At 36.6% G+C, this 14,814-nt stretch overlaps 1 protein-coding gene across 4 annotated transcripts in view; it reads right to left on the minus strand.

Moving 5' to 3' along the window:
* The window catches only part of RORB (RAR related orphan receptor B), a 198,701-nt gene that overhangs the window by 74,577 nt on the left and 109,310 nt on the right, over window positions 1-14,814 (minus strand). Inside the window, exon 1 of one of the 4 annotated variants that reach the window (XM_035302339.3) lies at window positions 406-549. The exons of the other annotated variants lie outside the window; for them this stretch is intronic. Within the exon in view, the coding sequence (XP_035158230.1) occupies window positions 406-445 (40 nt within the window). The 5' untranslated portion in view covers window positions 446-549. Of the gene's footprint in view, window positions 1-405; window positions 550-14,814 lie in introns of those variants that run through there. 4 annotated transcript variants of the gene reach the window in all.

A 14,814-nucleotide genomic window follows, 5' to 3' on the forward strand; every position in this document is an offset into this window, starting at 1 on the left:
ATATATATATACTGAATTTTTTTTAAAACTTAAAAAAGTAAAATGATCACGATAGCAATGCTGATGACCAAAATCAAAACTACAAACTGTGAGAAGGGTATTCATATGATTAACCTAATGTTAGTGTGATATGGTGGATAACTACTTGAATTTAATTTCAAAACTTATGCATTTCGTAGTTCACTCCAGGATATGACAGTATTTATGTATAAATACATTCTCCAGTGTAAAATTAAGCCTGAGTGACTTGTTTCATTATATACATTCCTGAGTCAGAAAATATTTTTTTGCCCCACACCTAGCTATCAATGTATTTTGCTGAGACCTTATAAATGCTTACTTCCTTGCCTGGAGGATAGTCCATACAGCTAAATGTCAGAAGAAAGAAGAAAATGTAAAACTCACCAGTGGCGTCAGCTTTAGTTTTGAGCTGGTTCTCACACATTTTGATGTAGCAATTAAAAGTGTAACTGAAAAGTATGACACTTTTCACTGGAGATCTGACGACTGCCCCTGCGTTAACCCACAACTACAATCCCAACAGACTGCATTAATGAGATTAAATGAAAGAGGAGTTAAAGGCATCAACGGCTCCATTTCATTAAGCAAGGGTGAAAGGCTGCTCAGGCGCAGAAGGTGGGAGGGAGAATATTGGTTTTTCTTTTGGATGCTACTTATTCACTAAAGAATGCCGCATTTGCTTAATAGCAATCAACAACTTCAAAATGTTCCCACCCTCGAATTATACAGATACATGTAATTTCTGCACTTAAATTCCCCTTTGTTTTCATCCTGTTGGAAACAGACTCGATATGCATATGGCATGTTACAAAAGTTATCCCTGTGACTATAAAAGTACAACATAAATTTTCTTCAGAATTAGTTTGTCTCAAATTATTTTGGATGATGGATCATATCAAGGTATTAGCATGTTCCTGTTCTTTCACATATTGGATCACAGTTGTCTATGAAGAAGTTAATACAACAGAGGAGCAAAGAAAGCCTGGGAACCAGTTTAGAGAGTTAACATCAGGTGACCTCACCCGGCCCACACCTGAAGTCTAAAGTGACTTCATTTCCCCAGTGTGCTCAGGTGCTCCCACTTGTAAAGTAAAAATGATGAAGAAACAAAGATAGACATTTGTGATCTTCGCTAGGAAGGATAAATATATGAATAGGTAAAAATTGCTTTAATTTCCATAGGAACAAAACATGTTCTTTATATGAAAGCTAAATGCCTACGTATGTATTAGCTTTATTTAACTTTACGTAGAGTTGCTCAATTGCTTCCATGATGAATCCCAGATCTTTCTCTTTGCTCCTCACATCCCCTACCACCTTTGACAGCTCTCAATTTCTTTCCACTAATCACTTATCACAAATATTTTTCTTCTAATTTTTAAAAAATAAATTTTATTATGTATATTTAAAATATACAATATGATGTTATAGGACACATGTATTGTACATAGTAAAATGGTTATTATAGCGAAACAAATGAACATATCCATCATCTCACATAATTACCCATTTCCCTCCTTGTGGCAAGAGCAACTATAATCTACTAATTTAGTAGAAAATACAATACACAATTATAACAAATGATTTTTCTTTTTCTTTTTTTTAACTAGGCTGTCTTTTAATTTAAAAGTGATATTTGAATATGAAACAAATCAAAACATACAGAAAGATACAAAGGGAAAATTTTAATCTCTCTGCATAAGCCCCACCCTCAGCCTTCATTACTACCCCATTGAGTTATCCACTGATATTTCCTTGCTTTTTTTTTTTTTTCCCAGAACAAGTCTATGCATATGCAACCCTATATGTTGGAGGGAGTGTAAATTAGTTCAGCCACTGTGGAAAGCAGGTGGATATTTCTCAATTTCAAACAGTACTATCATTCAACCCAGCAATCCCATTATTGGATAAATACTCAAAGGAAAACAAATCATTCTACCAAAGACACATGAACCCATGTGTTCATCACAGCTTTATTTGCAATAGCAAAAACATGCAATCAGCCCAGATGCCCATCAACGGTGGATTGGATAAAGAAATTATGGTACATATACACCATGGAATACTGCACAGCCATAAAAAATAATAAAATCATGTCCTTAATAGCAACATGGATGTGGCTGGAGGCAGTTATCCTAAGTGAATTAACATAACAACAGAAAACAAATGGTTTAATAAGCCTCCTTTTATTCCTGTCTTCTCTTTGAAACTCAGTCATTCTCAACTGTGGTTGCCCATTGGAATAACCTGGAGAGCTTAAAAAAATTGATGTCCAGGTATTCCCTTCTTATTGATTTGTTTGGTGGGGGGCGGGGAAGTCATCTGGAATTTTAAACACTTCTAAAATAATTCTAATGGGCAGTGGGACTGAAGACCCTTGGAATGGTCCTCAGAATAATGGTAGACATATGGTAAAGATTCCTGACCCTGTGAACTACTGAGTCAGAATCTGAGGAGGGGTCTGGGAATCTATAGGAATCAGCACTTAGGTATTTGTTATGGTTAGATAAATTTGGTAAAAACTTTAGCAAAGAAACTTGGGCTTTGAGTTAACACATCTGGTGTTACTTCTTGGGTAAATTACTTAATTTTTCATACCTTAGGCTACTCATGCCTGAAATAAGATTGTAACACTCATTAAGTTGTAAAAGGAGTAAATGGGGAAGTGCTTAACACTATGTCTGAAACATATTGGGAATTCAGTAAACATAGTTCAGTATGAATCTGCATGCCTTTGCTCATCTTGGTGATATGCATTTTGGCTGTTGACTTTGGTTTTTATTCATTCATTCAATCAATGTTTGTTAAGTAATTCATAAGTCATTACCAGTGTTTGTACTTGGAAATAAATATGATGAAGCGCACAGTGCAGTTTGTATTTTAAACCTATGGATTTAATCCTATTTGATTCTTTTCATTGTAATTGTTATTTTTCTGTATTATACAAGAAATAAAATTCTAACTTAGAAGATCTGTAGGTAATGAGGATAAGTAAGAAAATTATTTAAGAACTTGTTTTTGTCAGAAAGCAAACAGATTTGGGGGATACCAAATATTTTATGTGTTATAGTTCAAATGTGGAGACAGAATGTTTCTCTGTAAACTATTTAATAAGCTTTTTAAATAATGAGGTTGTGAAATATTAACTTGAGTAGAATGCAGTTAATAGGCACCCTTCATAGGGTGCTGAAAGCCAGTGTTAGGGGTAGAAACTTACACATCTTTATGTCTCCTGAGCCATGATAAAAATCCAGCTCCCACTCTTGCAACCAGGAAATGGGTAAAAAAGAGCATCAAAGGAGAATTAACAGTATCTGGACGCAGAGTATACTCATCCCCTAGAAACAAAGGGCAGAGTTGGAGATAGGAGCTCAGATATGAGGAATGGATCTAGCCTGTGTTCAGGAAAAAAGGAGGATGGCTGGTATCTCTCTACAGTTACAGTTTTATAACATCACCTTCCTTATCAAAAACTTTTCAGCCCTCTAGGTTCCACAAAACAAACCCAAGCTCCTCCTTGGCCTACCTTTCTATAACTCAGTCCTGCTCTGTCTTCTGGCACTCACCTGTGATCCTACGTCAAAGCCATCCATTCACCTTAGCCACCCCAAATGCCTCATTTCTCTGCCTTTTTATGCCGCCACCTCTATCTCCTCCTTGGACGTCCTGAAAGCCTCTCTCCGCTGGCTCCAATTACCCGTATCTGACCTATTTTTGAAGACCCAGCTCAACTCCCACCACGTTTGCAAAGTTCCCCCTGACCATTCACCCACAGTGATTTCTCCTGTGGGAGATCCTATGTCTCCACCACTAATTTGGTCCTGGTACTCTTCAATAATCCTGTTTATATGTTTCTCTTTCACCTTGACTATAAGCTCCTTAGGGATAAAACCCTCTCTTTGTGTGTCTCCCAGTGTCTAACATAGGGATTCAATAAAATGAATGAACTTGGCTGGGCATGGTGGCTCACGCCTGTAATCCCAGCACTTTGGGAAGCCAAGGTGGATGGATCACCTGAGGTCAGGAGTTCAAGACCAGCCTGACCAGCATGGTGAAACTCTGTCTCTACTAAAAACACAAAAAAATTAGCCAGGTGTGGTGGTGGGCACCTATAAATGCAACTAATCTGGAGGCTAAGGCAAGAGAATTGCTTAAACCCAGGAGGCAGAGGTTGCAGTAAGCTGAGATTGTGCCATTGCACTCCAGCCTGGGCAACAAGAGTGAAATTCCATCTCAAAAAAAAAAAAGAATGACGACTATCAATGGTTGAATACATACTTGCTGCTTAACTGCAACATTAGGGGACGATATAAGAGTCTCACTGCCTACTCTCATGATTTTCCCTATTTCATGTTTCATGTTGATGGCTCGTGTTTGGGGTATGTTTGTTTTCCTGTTTGCTGATGTTTAGTGGGGAGGAGAGCTAGGTCAAAAAGAAGAGCACTTGCTTCTTTTTGTTCTGTATTTAATCCTAGTTGGTTCTAAGTGTAGGAACAAGGAAGTTGAAACAAAAAACTTCTGTTGATTTCCTGTTTTCCCTTAATATAAAACCTGTCCCTTTATCCTCTTTATCTGGCATTGAATTGTCACTTTGAATTGTTGTCCCAATGGTTTAGGTCTGTTTCTGTCCTGTTGGTAGATTTCATTGTCTCTGGTTAGAGGATCTTACCTGTAGAGGCAAGAGGGGGTTGATTTCTCCCTTGATCCAATCTCACAGTAGGTAGCAGCTATTTTACACTTTTCACACTAACATGGTGCTTGCAATTGTTCCTAGTATCAGAAGACATTATGCTAGAGGGACAGAAATGTTCTCCAACCACCCACCACTGCCAAGATTCAGGAGGAAATGAGGGATGAATCCCCTTAAATAGAAGAAATGTCATGAAAATAGCTTGATTTTATAGAAACCATCCCACAGTGGTTCTCAAAAAGTGTAGTCCCCAGACCAGCAAAGTCAGTAGCATCACTGGTAACTTGTTAAACATGTAGGTTCTTAGACACCACTCTAGACCTGAGTCAGAGACTCTGGGGCTGAGTTCAACAATCTGTGTGTTCACTAGCTCTCTGGATGGTTCTGAGGCATGCTCACGTTTCAGAACTGCTGATTTACACCATGCATTTTCTCTTCAGAAGGAGCTAGATTTAATAAACAGCTCTGTTTCTCAGTAGCTGCGTGGTCTGGATCAGTTAATTTTCAGATGTTTCAGTTTCATCATCTGTAAAATGGTAATACTATGGTCTGAGTGTGGGTGTCTCTTCCAAATTCATATGTTGAAATTCTTACCCTCAAGGTGATGGTATTAGGAAGTGGGGTGTTTGGGAGGTGATTAGAGAATGAAGGACATTAAGGCAGAGCCCTCATAAATTGGGTTTGTGTCATTGTATAAGAGGCTCAAGGGAGCTGCCTTGTCTCTTCCATCATGTGAGGACCAGGGAGAAGCCTGTGAAGCAGAAAGCAAGACCTAGACGTTGAATCTGCTGACACCTTGATCTTTGACTAACCAGACTTTAGAAAGGTAAGAAATAAATTGCTGTCACTTACAAGTCACGCAGTCTATGGTACTTTGTTGTAATAGCCCAAACAAACTAAGACAGGTGATAAGAACAACTACCTGACAGAGGTGTTGAAGTATTTAAAGTAAGATAATTCCTGCAAAGCATTCAGTCCAGCCCTGGGCACATAACAAACATTCAATAACGTTGAGCCATTACTAGGATACTATTTTAGTGGAGAATAGAAAGTGTTCCATACTTTAAAAATCCTGTTATTTTTCTCTACACGTTTCTCAAAACTTGGCTGCACATTAAAATCACTTGGGGAGCTTTCTAAAAAATATCTGATTCCCAAGAGATTTACATCAGACTAATTTAGCAAGAATTTTGGGAAGTGAAACCAAGCATTTTTATTTTACAGAAGATACCAAGATCATTATGAGGTACAGGAAAATCTGCTGTTGCAGTGTATTATAATCAATATTGTCATGAGAAAGTGTTGTGAGATTAAATGCAGCTTAGAGTTAATCATCAGCAATGTGAGATGTTGTATTCATTATTTCCATCCAAATTCAGAAGTACAGAGAAATGCCAAAAGGCAGGTTCTAGAGCGGGTTTCTTATGCTTGCCATTGAAATTTTGGGCTGGGTAATTCTTTTCTCTGGGGAGCTGTTCTGTGTATTTTTAACATTCTTGGCCTCTATCCAGTAGATGCCAGTATCACCCCTCAGTTATGACAACCAAACAGGTTTCCAAATACTGCCAAATTCCCCCTGGGGACAAAATAAGCCCCAGCTGAAACCACTGTTCTAGAGTTTCAGTGCCTGAATACAAGTCCAGGCTTTACTACTTAACAGTATGATTAGTGGAAGTTACCTAACCCCTCTGGGCACCAGTTTCCTCTCCTGTGAAGTAGAGATGAAAATTGTACCCAACCGATAAAAGTTCCGTTTTGCTGTTTCAGAAATAAATGAGAAAATGCACATGAAGCACAGGTGACGGTGTCTGAAACATGGTAAATATTCAGTAAATATCAGCTATCAATTCTATGTTTGTTGCTAGTCTTATTTTGATTTCAAATCTCCAAAAAAAAAATCTTCTCTTGAAGTCTTTACGTTGAAGTTGTGTATCCTTCTAGAGGTAGTATGGGTAGCATTAAAAAGAAAAAAAAGAAGCTGTGTGTCCATTCATTAATTTATCCTTTGAGTTTAGAATCAGAACGACCAAAAAGTCGTTCTGATAAAGAAAAGAGCAAGGGTGAAAGGATGTATCAGAATTACAAGAGGGTTCTATTTCCACACTTTCCTAGCTATGCAATGTTAGGAAGTAACAACCCCTCAGAACCATGTTTCCTTATTTGGAATTAGGAAAAATAATTATTTTTTTATGTATTTGTTATGAGAATTGAATCAGATAATACATGTGAATGCACTTAAACCAATATCCTGGTATATATAGACACTCATTAAACATTTAATTCCATTAAATGGGAAGCAAACATGTCCTTCTTCAAATGGCAGCAGGAAGAAGAAGTGCCAAGCAAAGGGGGGAAATCCCCTTATAAAACCATAAGCTCTCATGAGACCTCACCATCACAAGAATAGCATGAGGGTAACCACCACCATGATTAGATTACTGCCCACTGGGTCCCTCCCACAACACGTGGGATTATGGAAACTATTAACACAATTCAATTTGGTGGGAACACAACCAAACCATATCAGTATTACAATATAATATGTAAAAAAAAAAAAAAAAGAAAAAAACCATTTAATTCCATTAAAATTATAGATGAGAGCATAGAAGGAAACAATGTGGGAATAATGTGGGTATATCTGTGTCTTTATGAAGTTTGACTTTGCATGACATGATTTCATCTGAATTGGTGTGTGAGCAGTGAAAAATATTTCTTCAATCATGACAGCATTTTGTTTTGTCAAATCTGCATTGGTAAAATGAGGTATCTGAAGGGTGCTTACTGAAATTCAATATTATTTTAATGTAGTCAATTCTTTAGAAGGCTAAAAGAATGGGTTAATCTATTTACGGTTTTGCAAATGCTTTGTGCTATTGAGCACTTTTTTTTTTACAATTAACTAAGAAACTTTAGCAGTTTAATTTTGGTGCAGTGTAGAATAGTGATTATTGCTTTAATTAGTAGTAAAATTATTCCAGTGACTGGGTTTGCAAATAACTTTGATTCAAATCCATGTTATAAAAAGCCATTCACAGTTTTAAGTATTTTCCTGACAGTGCTTCTATTTATTTTTTATCAAAGGGAGTTATACAAATAATAGAGTAGAAAACAAAGAGACTAGCAATTTTCTTATTGGATGACAGTAGGAGCAGAACCCAAAATTTGAACAGCAGAAATCTTGAGCCCTGATTGCTCATTTACTAATATGTTTCCCAGCTTCTTTTCTATATTTTTTATTTTAAATCATAAGAAAACAGAGAAAAAAAGAACAGGAATCACTTCATAATATCATGTAAAATAGATTCTTTCTATTATATAAGTTACTATATAGATAAAATATGTAAGGTAGATTTGGGGAAACAATTTTTATTTGCATAAAAAAGTGCTAAACATTTTTGATATTAAGCAAACAGGTCCTAACTTAGAGGAAATCCAAGCTATTTAGTAATAGAGATCTGGATGTTAGAAAATGACTGTAACAATCATTTCTTACATTTTGACGTTTATTCATTTATCAAATACCTATTTGTTGAGTGGATATTCCACTACCTGAATTAAGTACCTCACTTCACGGAACTTTCAGCCCAAAAGCTTATTGTGCAGGAAGAGAAACAGACTTTCCTGGTTCTTATTCAGCATCTATTTGGTTGTGTTCAACAATGGGAAGTTCAGCATATTGCAAAACAAGTTTCTCTGGTGCATTCTGCTGAAACCAATTATGATTCCCTCCAGCCCATATGTCTGTACTATGCCTATAAACCTTGCTAAAATAAAAACACAATTTCTGTGTTGCTCCCTTGATCATTTCAGTATAGTAAACCCTATCAGAAATGCTATGGGATTAGTTTGTCATTACTTAATTTCTGGTGTGCCCAAGATGGCTACCAATGATACCACTTTACTTCCTGAGCCCTAAGACTCTAGTTAGTAATTTGTCCTACAGCCATGGTGTAGAGTGTTTATAATGTCTGTAGTGCATGTGTGTATATATGTATACATGCATATATGTATATAGATATACTTACATACATATGTATACACTTACATATATGTGTATGTATATATAAATATATATACTATATTTATAGTATAAACATGTATCTATATGAAATATATCTTTCTCTGTCTGCTTTTGAATGGAGAACATTTCAATTATTTCTAATCTTCTAAAATGCTTTCATTTATCTAGGAATCATAAAGATTGTCATCAAAGAAGAAACACATCTGTAGTCCCCCAATATACCTTTTATCTGACACTTATAATTATGTAAAGTGGCAAGTCTCACCGTTACAACCTTCAACTCAGTGGTGAGCTTCAATTCCACCTTAATGATGTTTATTCTATCTCCTTGCAGTCTGAAGTCATTTCCCTGAGTGAAGGAGACACCATTAAAAAAATAGACAAAGAAATTGATAACATAGGAATCTTTCCCAAGGGATCTTAACTTGGAAGTTGACTTCAGATAAGTTCCTTCAGAAGCCCATATGATGAAGACTTCTATTATTTGGTGTCATGAGTGATGGCAGTAATTTTGCATGTTGCTGAATATGCAATATCATAGGATGAGCTTTGAGTGTTTTAACCCAGGAGACATGGCTATAAGATGCTGCACCTGGGCCCTATGTTATTATACATTCTTGCATGGGTTTCATTCATACTAGCTCAGTATTTTCTACTAAAACCATTCCTATCTCTCAGAGTCTGGTCTTCCATTGTGGTTATCACAACAGCAACAAATAGAAAAGCTGCTTCTTTATAAACATTAGTGCTTTTTAACCCTAGATATGTATATTTGGTTCATTTATTGCCATTCTTTAGATCCCATTCTTTTTTTTTCTTTCTGTACAAAGGCATCAACAACATACACTCATTTACATAAAAACCAGGCAATCCTGTCAGAAAGAATTCAGGTACAGTCATTAGTGTTAAACCAACTCATCTCTGTTCCAAAACCAGCAAGAGTTGAGTTTCTTGTCTTATATCTTCTAAGGAACATATTCACCAGGAGACAGTTTAACAACCAACTACAGTAAATTTACTTAAAAATGTAGAATAGTCCAAGAATGGTAGCATTATCTCTGTGTGCAGCCCAAGTTTGCATTAGCAAAAAGAAATTTGTCCCTGAAGTATCTTACGAGGTAGAAATGCGCACGGTTCTTTTCCCTTGCTCATCCTGGGACACCTTGTAGCCAACCAAAATCATGAATATTTTACTGAACAGAGTGAGAAACAAATGAGGAATGTAAAACCACATGAACAATTCACATTGCCAAACTAAATGTGGACTTAGCATCCTTGAAGAACTACATCTTTCTAACTCAGAAGTGAAAACAGGAGTTTAGTCTAAATAAAGTTAAAAGCAGAAAATTCAGAGAAGCAATCAAAGGCAAATACATCACGCCATTTATTGTCTTCATTTTCTGATGTCTCCAGGGTTTATAGAATTAAACAGTAATAATAGCTAACATGGTTTGAGAACATATTACAGTAGGTACCAGGCAATATGTTAAGAGATTTAAATGCATTATCTCATTTATTTAATCGCAACAGCTCTGGGTGGTAGATGTTAGTGCTCTCAAGCAACTGGTGAAGAAACTGAGGTACAGCAGGGCTAAGGAATGAAACTTTAGATTGGTAATTCTCCACATGTGGTTCTCCAATGGGTAGCATCAGTAGCACCTCCTGCTCCTGTGTACTTGTTAGAGTTGCAAATTCTCTGACCCACCTCAAACCTACTGAGATGTGGTCCAGGAACCCTAGGAATGAACATTATAGCAATCTGTGTCTTCAAACACTCTCCAGCTTGATTCTAATGCTTGCTAAAATCTGCGAACAATGGCTTATATTACCTAATTAATAATGTGGATCCATGTCTGTTTGAGCATTTAAGCCCGTTCTCTAAATCACATAAACAATATGTAGACTTGTTTACAAAAGTGAGTGATATTTAGAGCACTTCAAGAAACACATACTTTTTAATGTTTCAGTATTAAATACTGATATTTCTTCTATTTGAAGAAGTGTTGAAGAATTGTGCTTTCACTTCCCATACTTTTAGTGGGGCTAGGTGATCTTTGCCAACAAAGACAAGCTACACATTACAAGCCTTTTCCTCTTTAGTGTAAGTACCAGACAGACACTGGGTCACCTCCTTGCTAGGAGCAATTTGCTGGCTACCATGGTGGATACACTACCTATCCTGTGGAAAATACAACATGTCACTGTTGTTGAAGTTTAAATTCCCCAAAAGGCCTCTTTTGGGATGCTGCTGGTCCCTAGGAGTTTACTGACCAACAATATCAAGAGTTTTTGATTTGAAAGTCTATCTACAATCTTCCTAACCCTCATGAAATTTGACTACCTGCCGTATATCTGTGTTTCCAAATGAGAACTGTCACTTGTTTTTTTCTTTCTACCTTTTAATCACAGATATTTGGTTGGGTCGGCATTTTCATTATTACCATTTTTATTATCATTAATACCTATGCTATACTTAATGTTGAATGTTATTTTGGGACTGAATGAAAACATATTTAACTCTGGTTTCCCTAAAGAAAGAAAAAAGTACAAAGACAAATACATATGCACAGTGATCTCTCGCCTTTGCTTTCTAGGATGAAATGTTACTACGTAAAACTTGAAAGCTTACCCTATTTTATTAGAACAAAATAAAGAATACTGAGTGTGAATACAATTTATAGTAGCATTTGCACTTCCATTTTATTTACTTTTTGTTTCTTATTCTTAATACTTGCTAGTTGCTCAAGTTGCTGTCCTAAGTACTATTAAGTGGTAAAAGAAAATTATTTTCAAACTGCTTGAAAAACATTATTAAAATATAGCTGCTTTGAGGGTCAACAAAGCCTGGGGAACCTTCAGTGATAAATGTCATATCAAAGACTAAAAGACTTCATCTTCTACCTTGTTGAAATAATTTTTTCCCCGGCTGAGATAAAAGTTGCCAAGTAGAAATAATTGCTATTTGACACCACTACACTTACAAGCAAATGATAACTGGGTGATCTAGAGAAATAAATGTCGAATCATTGTCTTATAGTTGAAAATTAAGAGCTGTATCCCAATGGCCAAAGAATTTTTCAGAAGAGTGGGAACATTTTACTAAAGAACAATACATATGGTCAACTCTGTGACAAAAACGCTCATAAATGAATAAAGTAATTTGTCCACGCCCTTGCAACTAATGGGTCCAAGAATAGCTAATGCTGGGAATCTAAAAATGATCTGTTTGCTAAAGGCAGTTGATAGGTGATGTGTTGAATGCACAGCTGCCTTAGGTATGTTTTAGAAAAGTGCTTATTCTGATTTTTTGAAGGGAGATTAAATGGCCTTGCCAAAGAGTTTATATTGCTTAGGGTATGAAAAAGACAGGCTGGTTAGCATACCTCAAAACAGGCAAGGATTCAAATAGTATTTACTCAAAAAATGCATCAACCTGTGAATTAAGACCTCATCAGCATTGGATATGTCCTGCCTTATTTGAGATTCTAGATCATTAGTTTAGAAAATAAAAGGACATTTTAAAAATAATTATGTTCTATGTAAATTATAGGTATATGAGAAAAATGAAATAATATTTAGTGCTTAAGCTACCTTTCCATGTATGAAAACATAATACCAGCTTGCACTGCTCAATTCCCATGCAAGGGAATAAACTTCACTCTCCTCTTTCCTTTTAGCGAATTGGTTAGGATTCAACCTTATAAAAAAATTATTACAGCACACTTAAGCAAGGCAAAGACCTCACAATCTTCTGACCCCACTCATTCCCACTTTCTAGTGGATTTCCTGCTCTCTGTGTGTCACATAGGCAAAATAGCAATTTTATAATGTGTTATGTTAGCCTGAACTCTTGGTAACGTATTAGAGCCATCTATAAACTATCTAGTAACATGTTTATTTTAGTTTGTGAATACCAACATTTTAATAGCTCCTAGTAATTGACTAAGGAAGTTACCAGTGAATTGGTCTTTATGTTTATATAAAAGTGAAACTCAGTGGAATAATTATTTTTGTATTACAGGAACTGAGAAAAGGGCTTGTGATAGTTAATTAGGGTCTCACCTGGAGGAATTTATGATCCTCCCAGTGGACTGAGAATTCATCTTTGGAAAAGACCGGTTTGTGGCATGGGCTTTGGACCTGTACTCATGTTATGACTAGTCCACTTAAAAGATGTATCCTTAGTCAGCAGAACCAAACTCTCTGTGTCCAACTTTCCCCATTTATCAAACTGGTGCCATGATTCCTTACTCATGCTTGGCAAACAGAAAGTGGTCAGCAGATGGTGGTCACTACAGAGGATGAAAACTGCCCACCTTATAGCTGAGTTCACTGCCACTGCATCAAAAGGAGCTGCAAAACTTCAGACGTGCTGAGTGCCTGGAATTTCCTCATCACTGGAGGTTGGGCAACCTCTCCATAAGCGGCTTCTGGGTATATGCATGTTTGGGGGTTGAGTACCTGAAACTCTTCTGACCTGGCAGATCATGTATCAAGCAGAACTGTCCAAATAGACCATGCATTCCTTCCTCTAGAAGCTAGTTCTTATTCCCTACAATTCCAAGACAGGGGAAATTAGACCTACTGATTAATTCAGCAATAAATTCTTATCAAATGCGTACTAAGTGCCCGAGCTTATCCTCATTTACACTAGCTAGTTATCCAGCTAACAAGTTGCTTGTTATTTTGGGAGAACATTACAAGCATTATCATTCTTATACTAATTAAAACAGCAATAATAGTTACCATAAATAATAATACTTTATATTTAAATGGCACTGTACATTTTTAATTAAAAAATTTTCACCATTTATAAATGAAACCAATTTATACAGTGAAGAGTTTCTCTGCAGAGCAGAAGGAAAGACATTAAATAGCCAGATAGAAGGGAAGGAATCGCCAACTAAGTGCAGGATTTCTTTTGAGGGAGAAAGGTGCTATATAACTCAAGAATCGTTCATTTCCTTCCCCTCTGTTGGTGTGGCTCGGTTCAGACAAAATAGCTTATAAACATAATAAGTTTGTTTAGTTTGTTAGTTAGGTCAGCTGTTAACTACAGCGCGTCACTTGTCAACATGTGTATCCTGTTACCATTAGGACTTTGGAACCGAACACTGCATTAAACATTTCACGAATATAAATCCAGAAGTCCTTTTCTCACTACCAGAATGTCCACCTTTGCTGTTTTTATTTAGTACCATACACAGTGCCAAAAGCTATCATGCATGCATCTTTAACATTTATTCTTTAAAACAACAGTATAGGATTCATTCGTTTAGTCATTGCTTGGAAAATTATTAAGTACTTATCATGCTTCAGGCCCAGAAATTCATTAAACAGTTTACATAACAAATTTTACATTTTATAATTTTTATCTGAGGAAAAAACTCAGCAAAAAAGCCATCGTGAAAACATTTTATTCTGCCTGGGCAAAGAGTGCATTAGGTTGCTCTCCAAGGTTTGTGAAATTTCCTTTAAGCATGATGTGAGGGCAGTGGTGTTGATGGAGGACCTGGATGGAAGTTAGATGCACCATGATGACATAGTGGGGACCCTGGCTCAGCGTGGTGGAGGGCAAGAAGTGTCGGTGTGAACTGGCCAGCACATAGTTCTGCTGACCATGTGTTCAAGGCCTACTTTTGCTTTTTTTTTTTTTTAATAAAGAAAAGAGATTTAATTGTCTCATGGTTTGGCAGGTTTTAAGGAAGAATAGTGTTGGCATCTGCTTCTGGTGAGGCCTCAGGAAGATTACAATCATGTTGAAAGGCAATTGGGATCCACAATGTCACATGGAGAGCACAGCAGCAAGAAAGAGAGGGAGGAAATGCCACGCTCGTTTTAAAACAGCCAGATCTCAGGTGAACTAACTTTGTTTCCTTGTCACTGTAGCCAGTGTCAAAATTAAGAAGTTGCTTTGCTTGTTCAACCCATCTCTTCCAGTGGGTGCATGAGCCTCATTTAGGCTGAGAAAAAGGAAAATTCATTCATCCTCTAAAATGCAACCAGTGATTAGAAATTTGGAGGGAAAGTGCCTGCATGACTGCCACTACTCCTTATTTCTTTTGCTCTTAATAAAAAGGTC

The sequence above is a fragment of the Callithrix jacchus genome, chromosome 1 (genome assembly GCF_049354715.1).
Source record: "Callithrix jacchus isolate 240 chromosome 1, calJac240_pri, whole genome shotgun sequence".
Classification (NCBI taxonomy): Eukaryota; Metazoa; Chordata; class Mammalia; order Primates; family Cebidae; genus Callithrix; species Callithrix jacchus.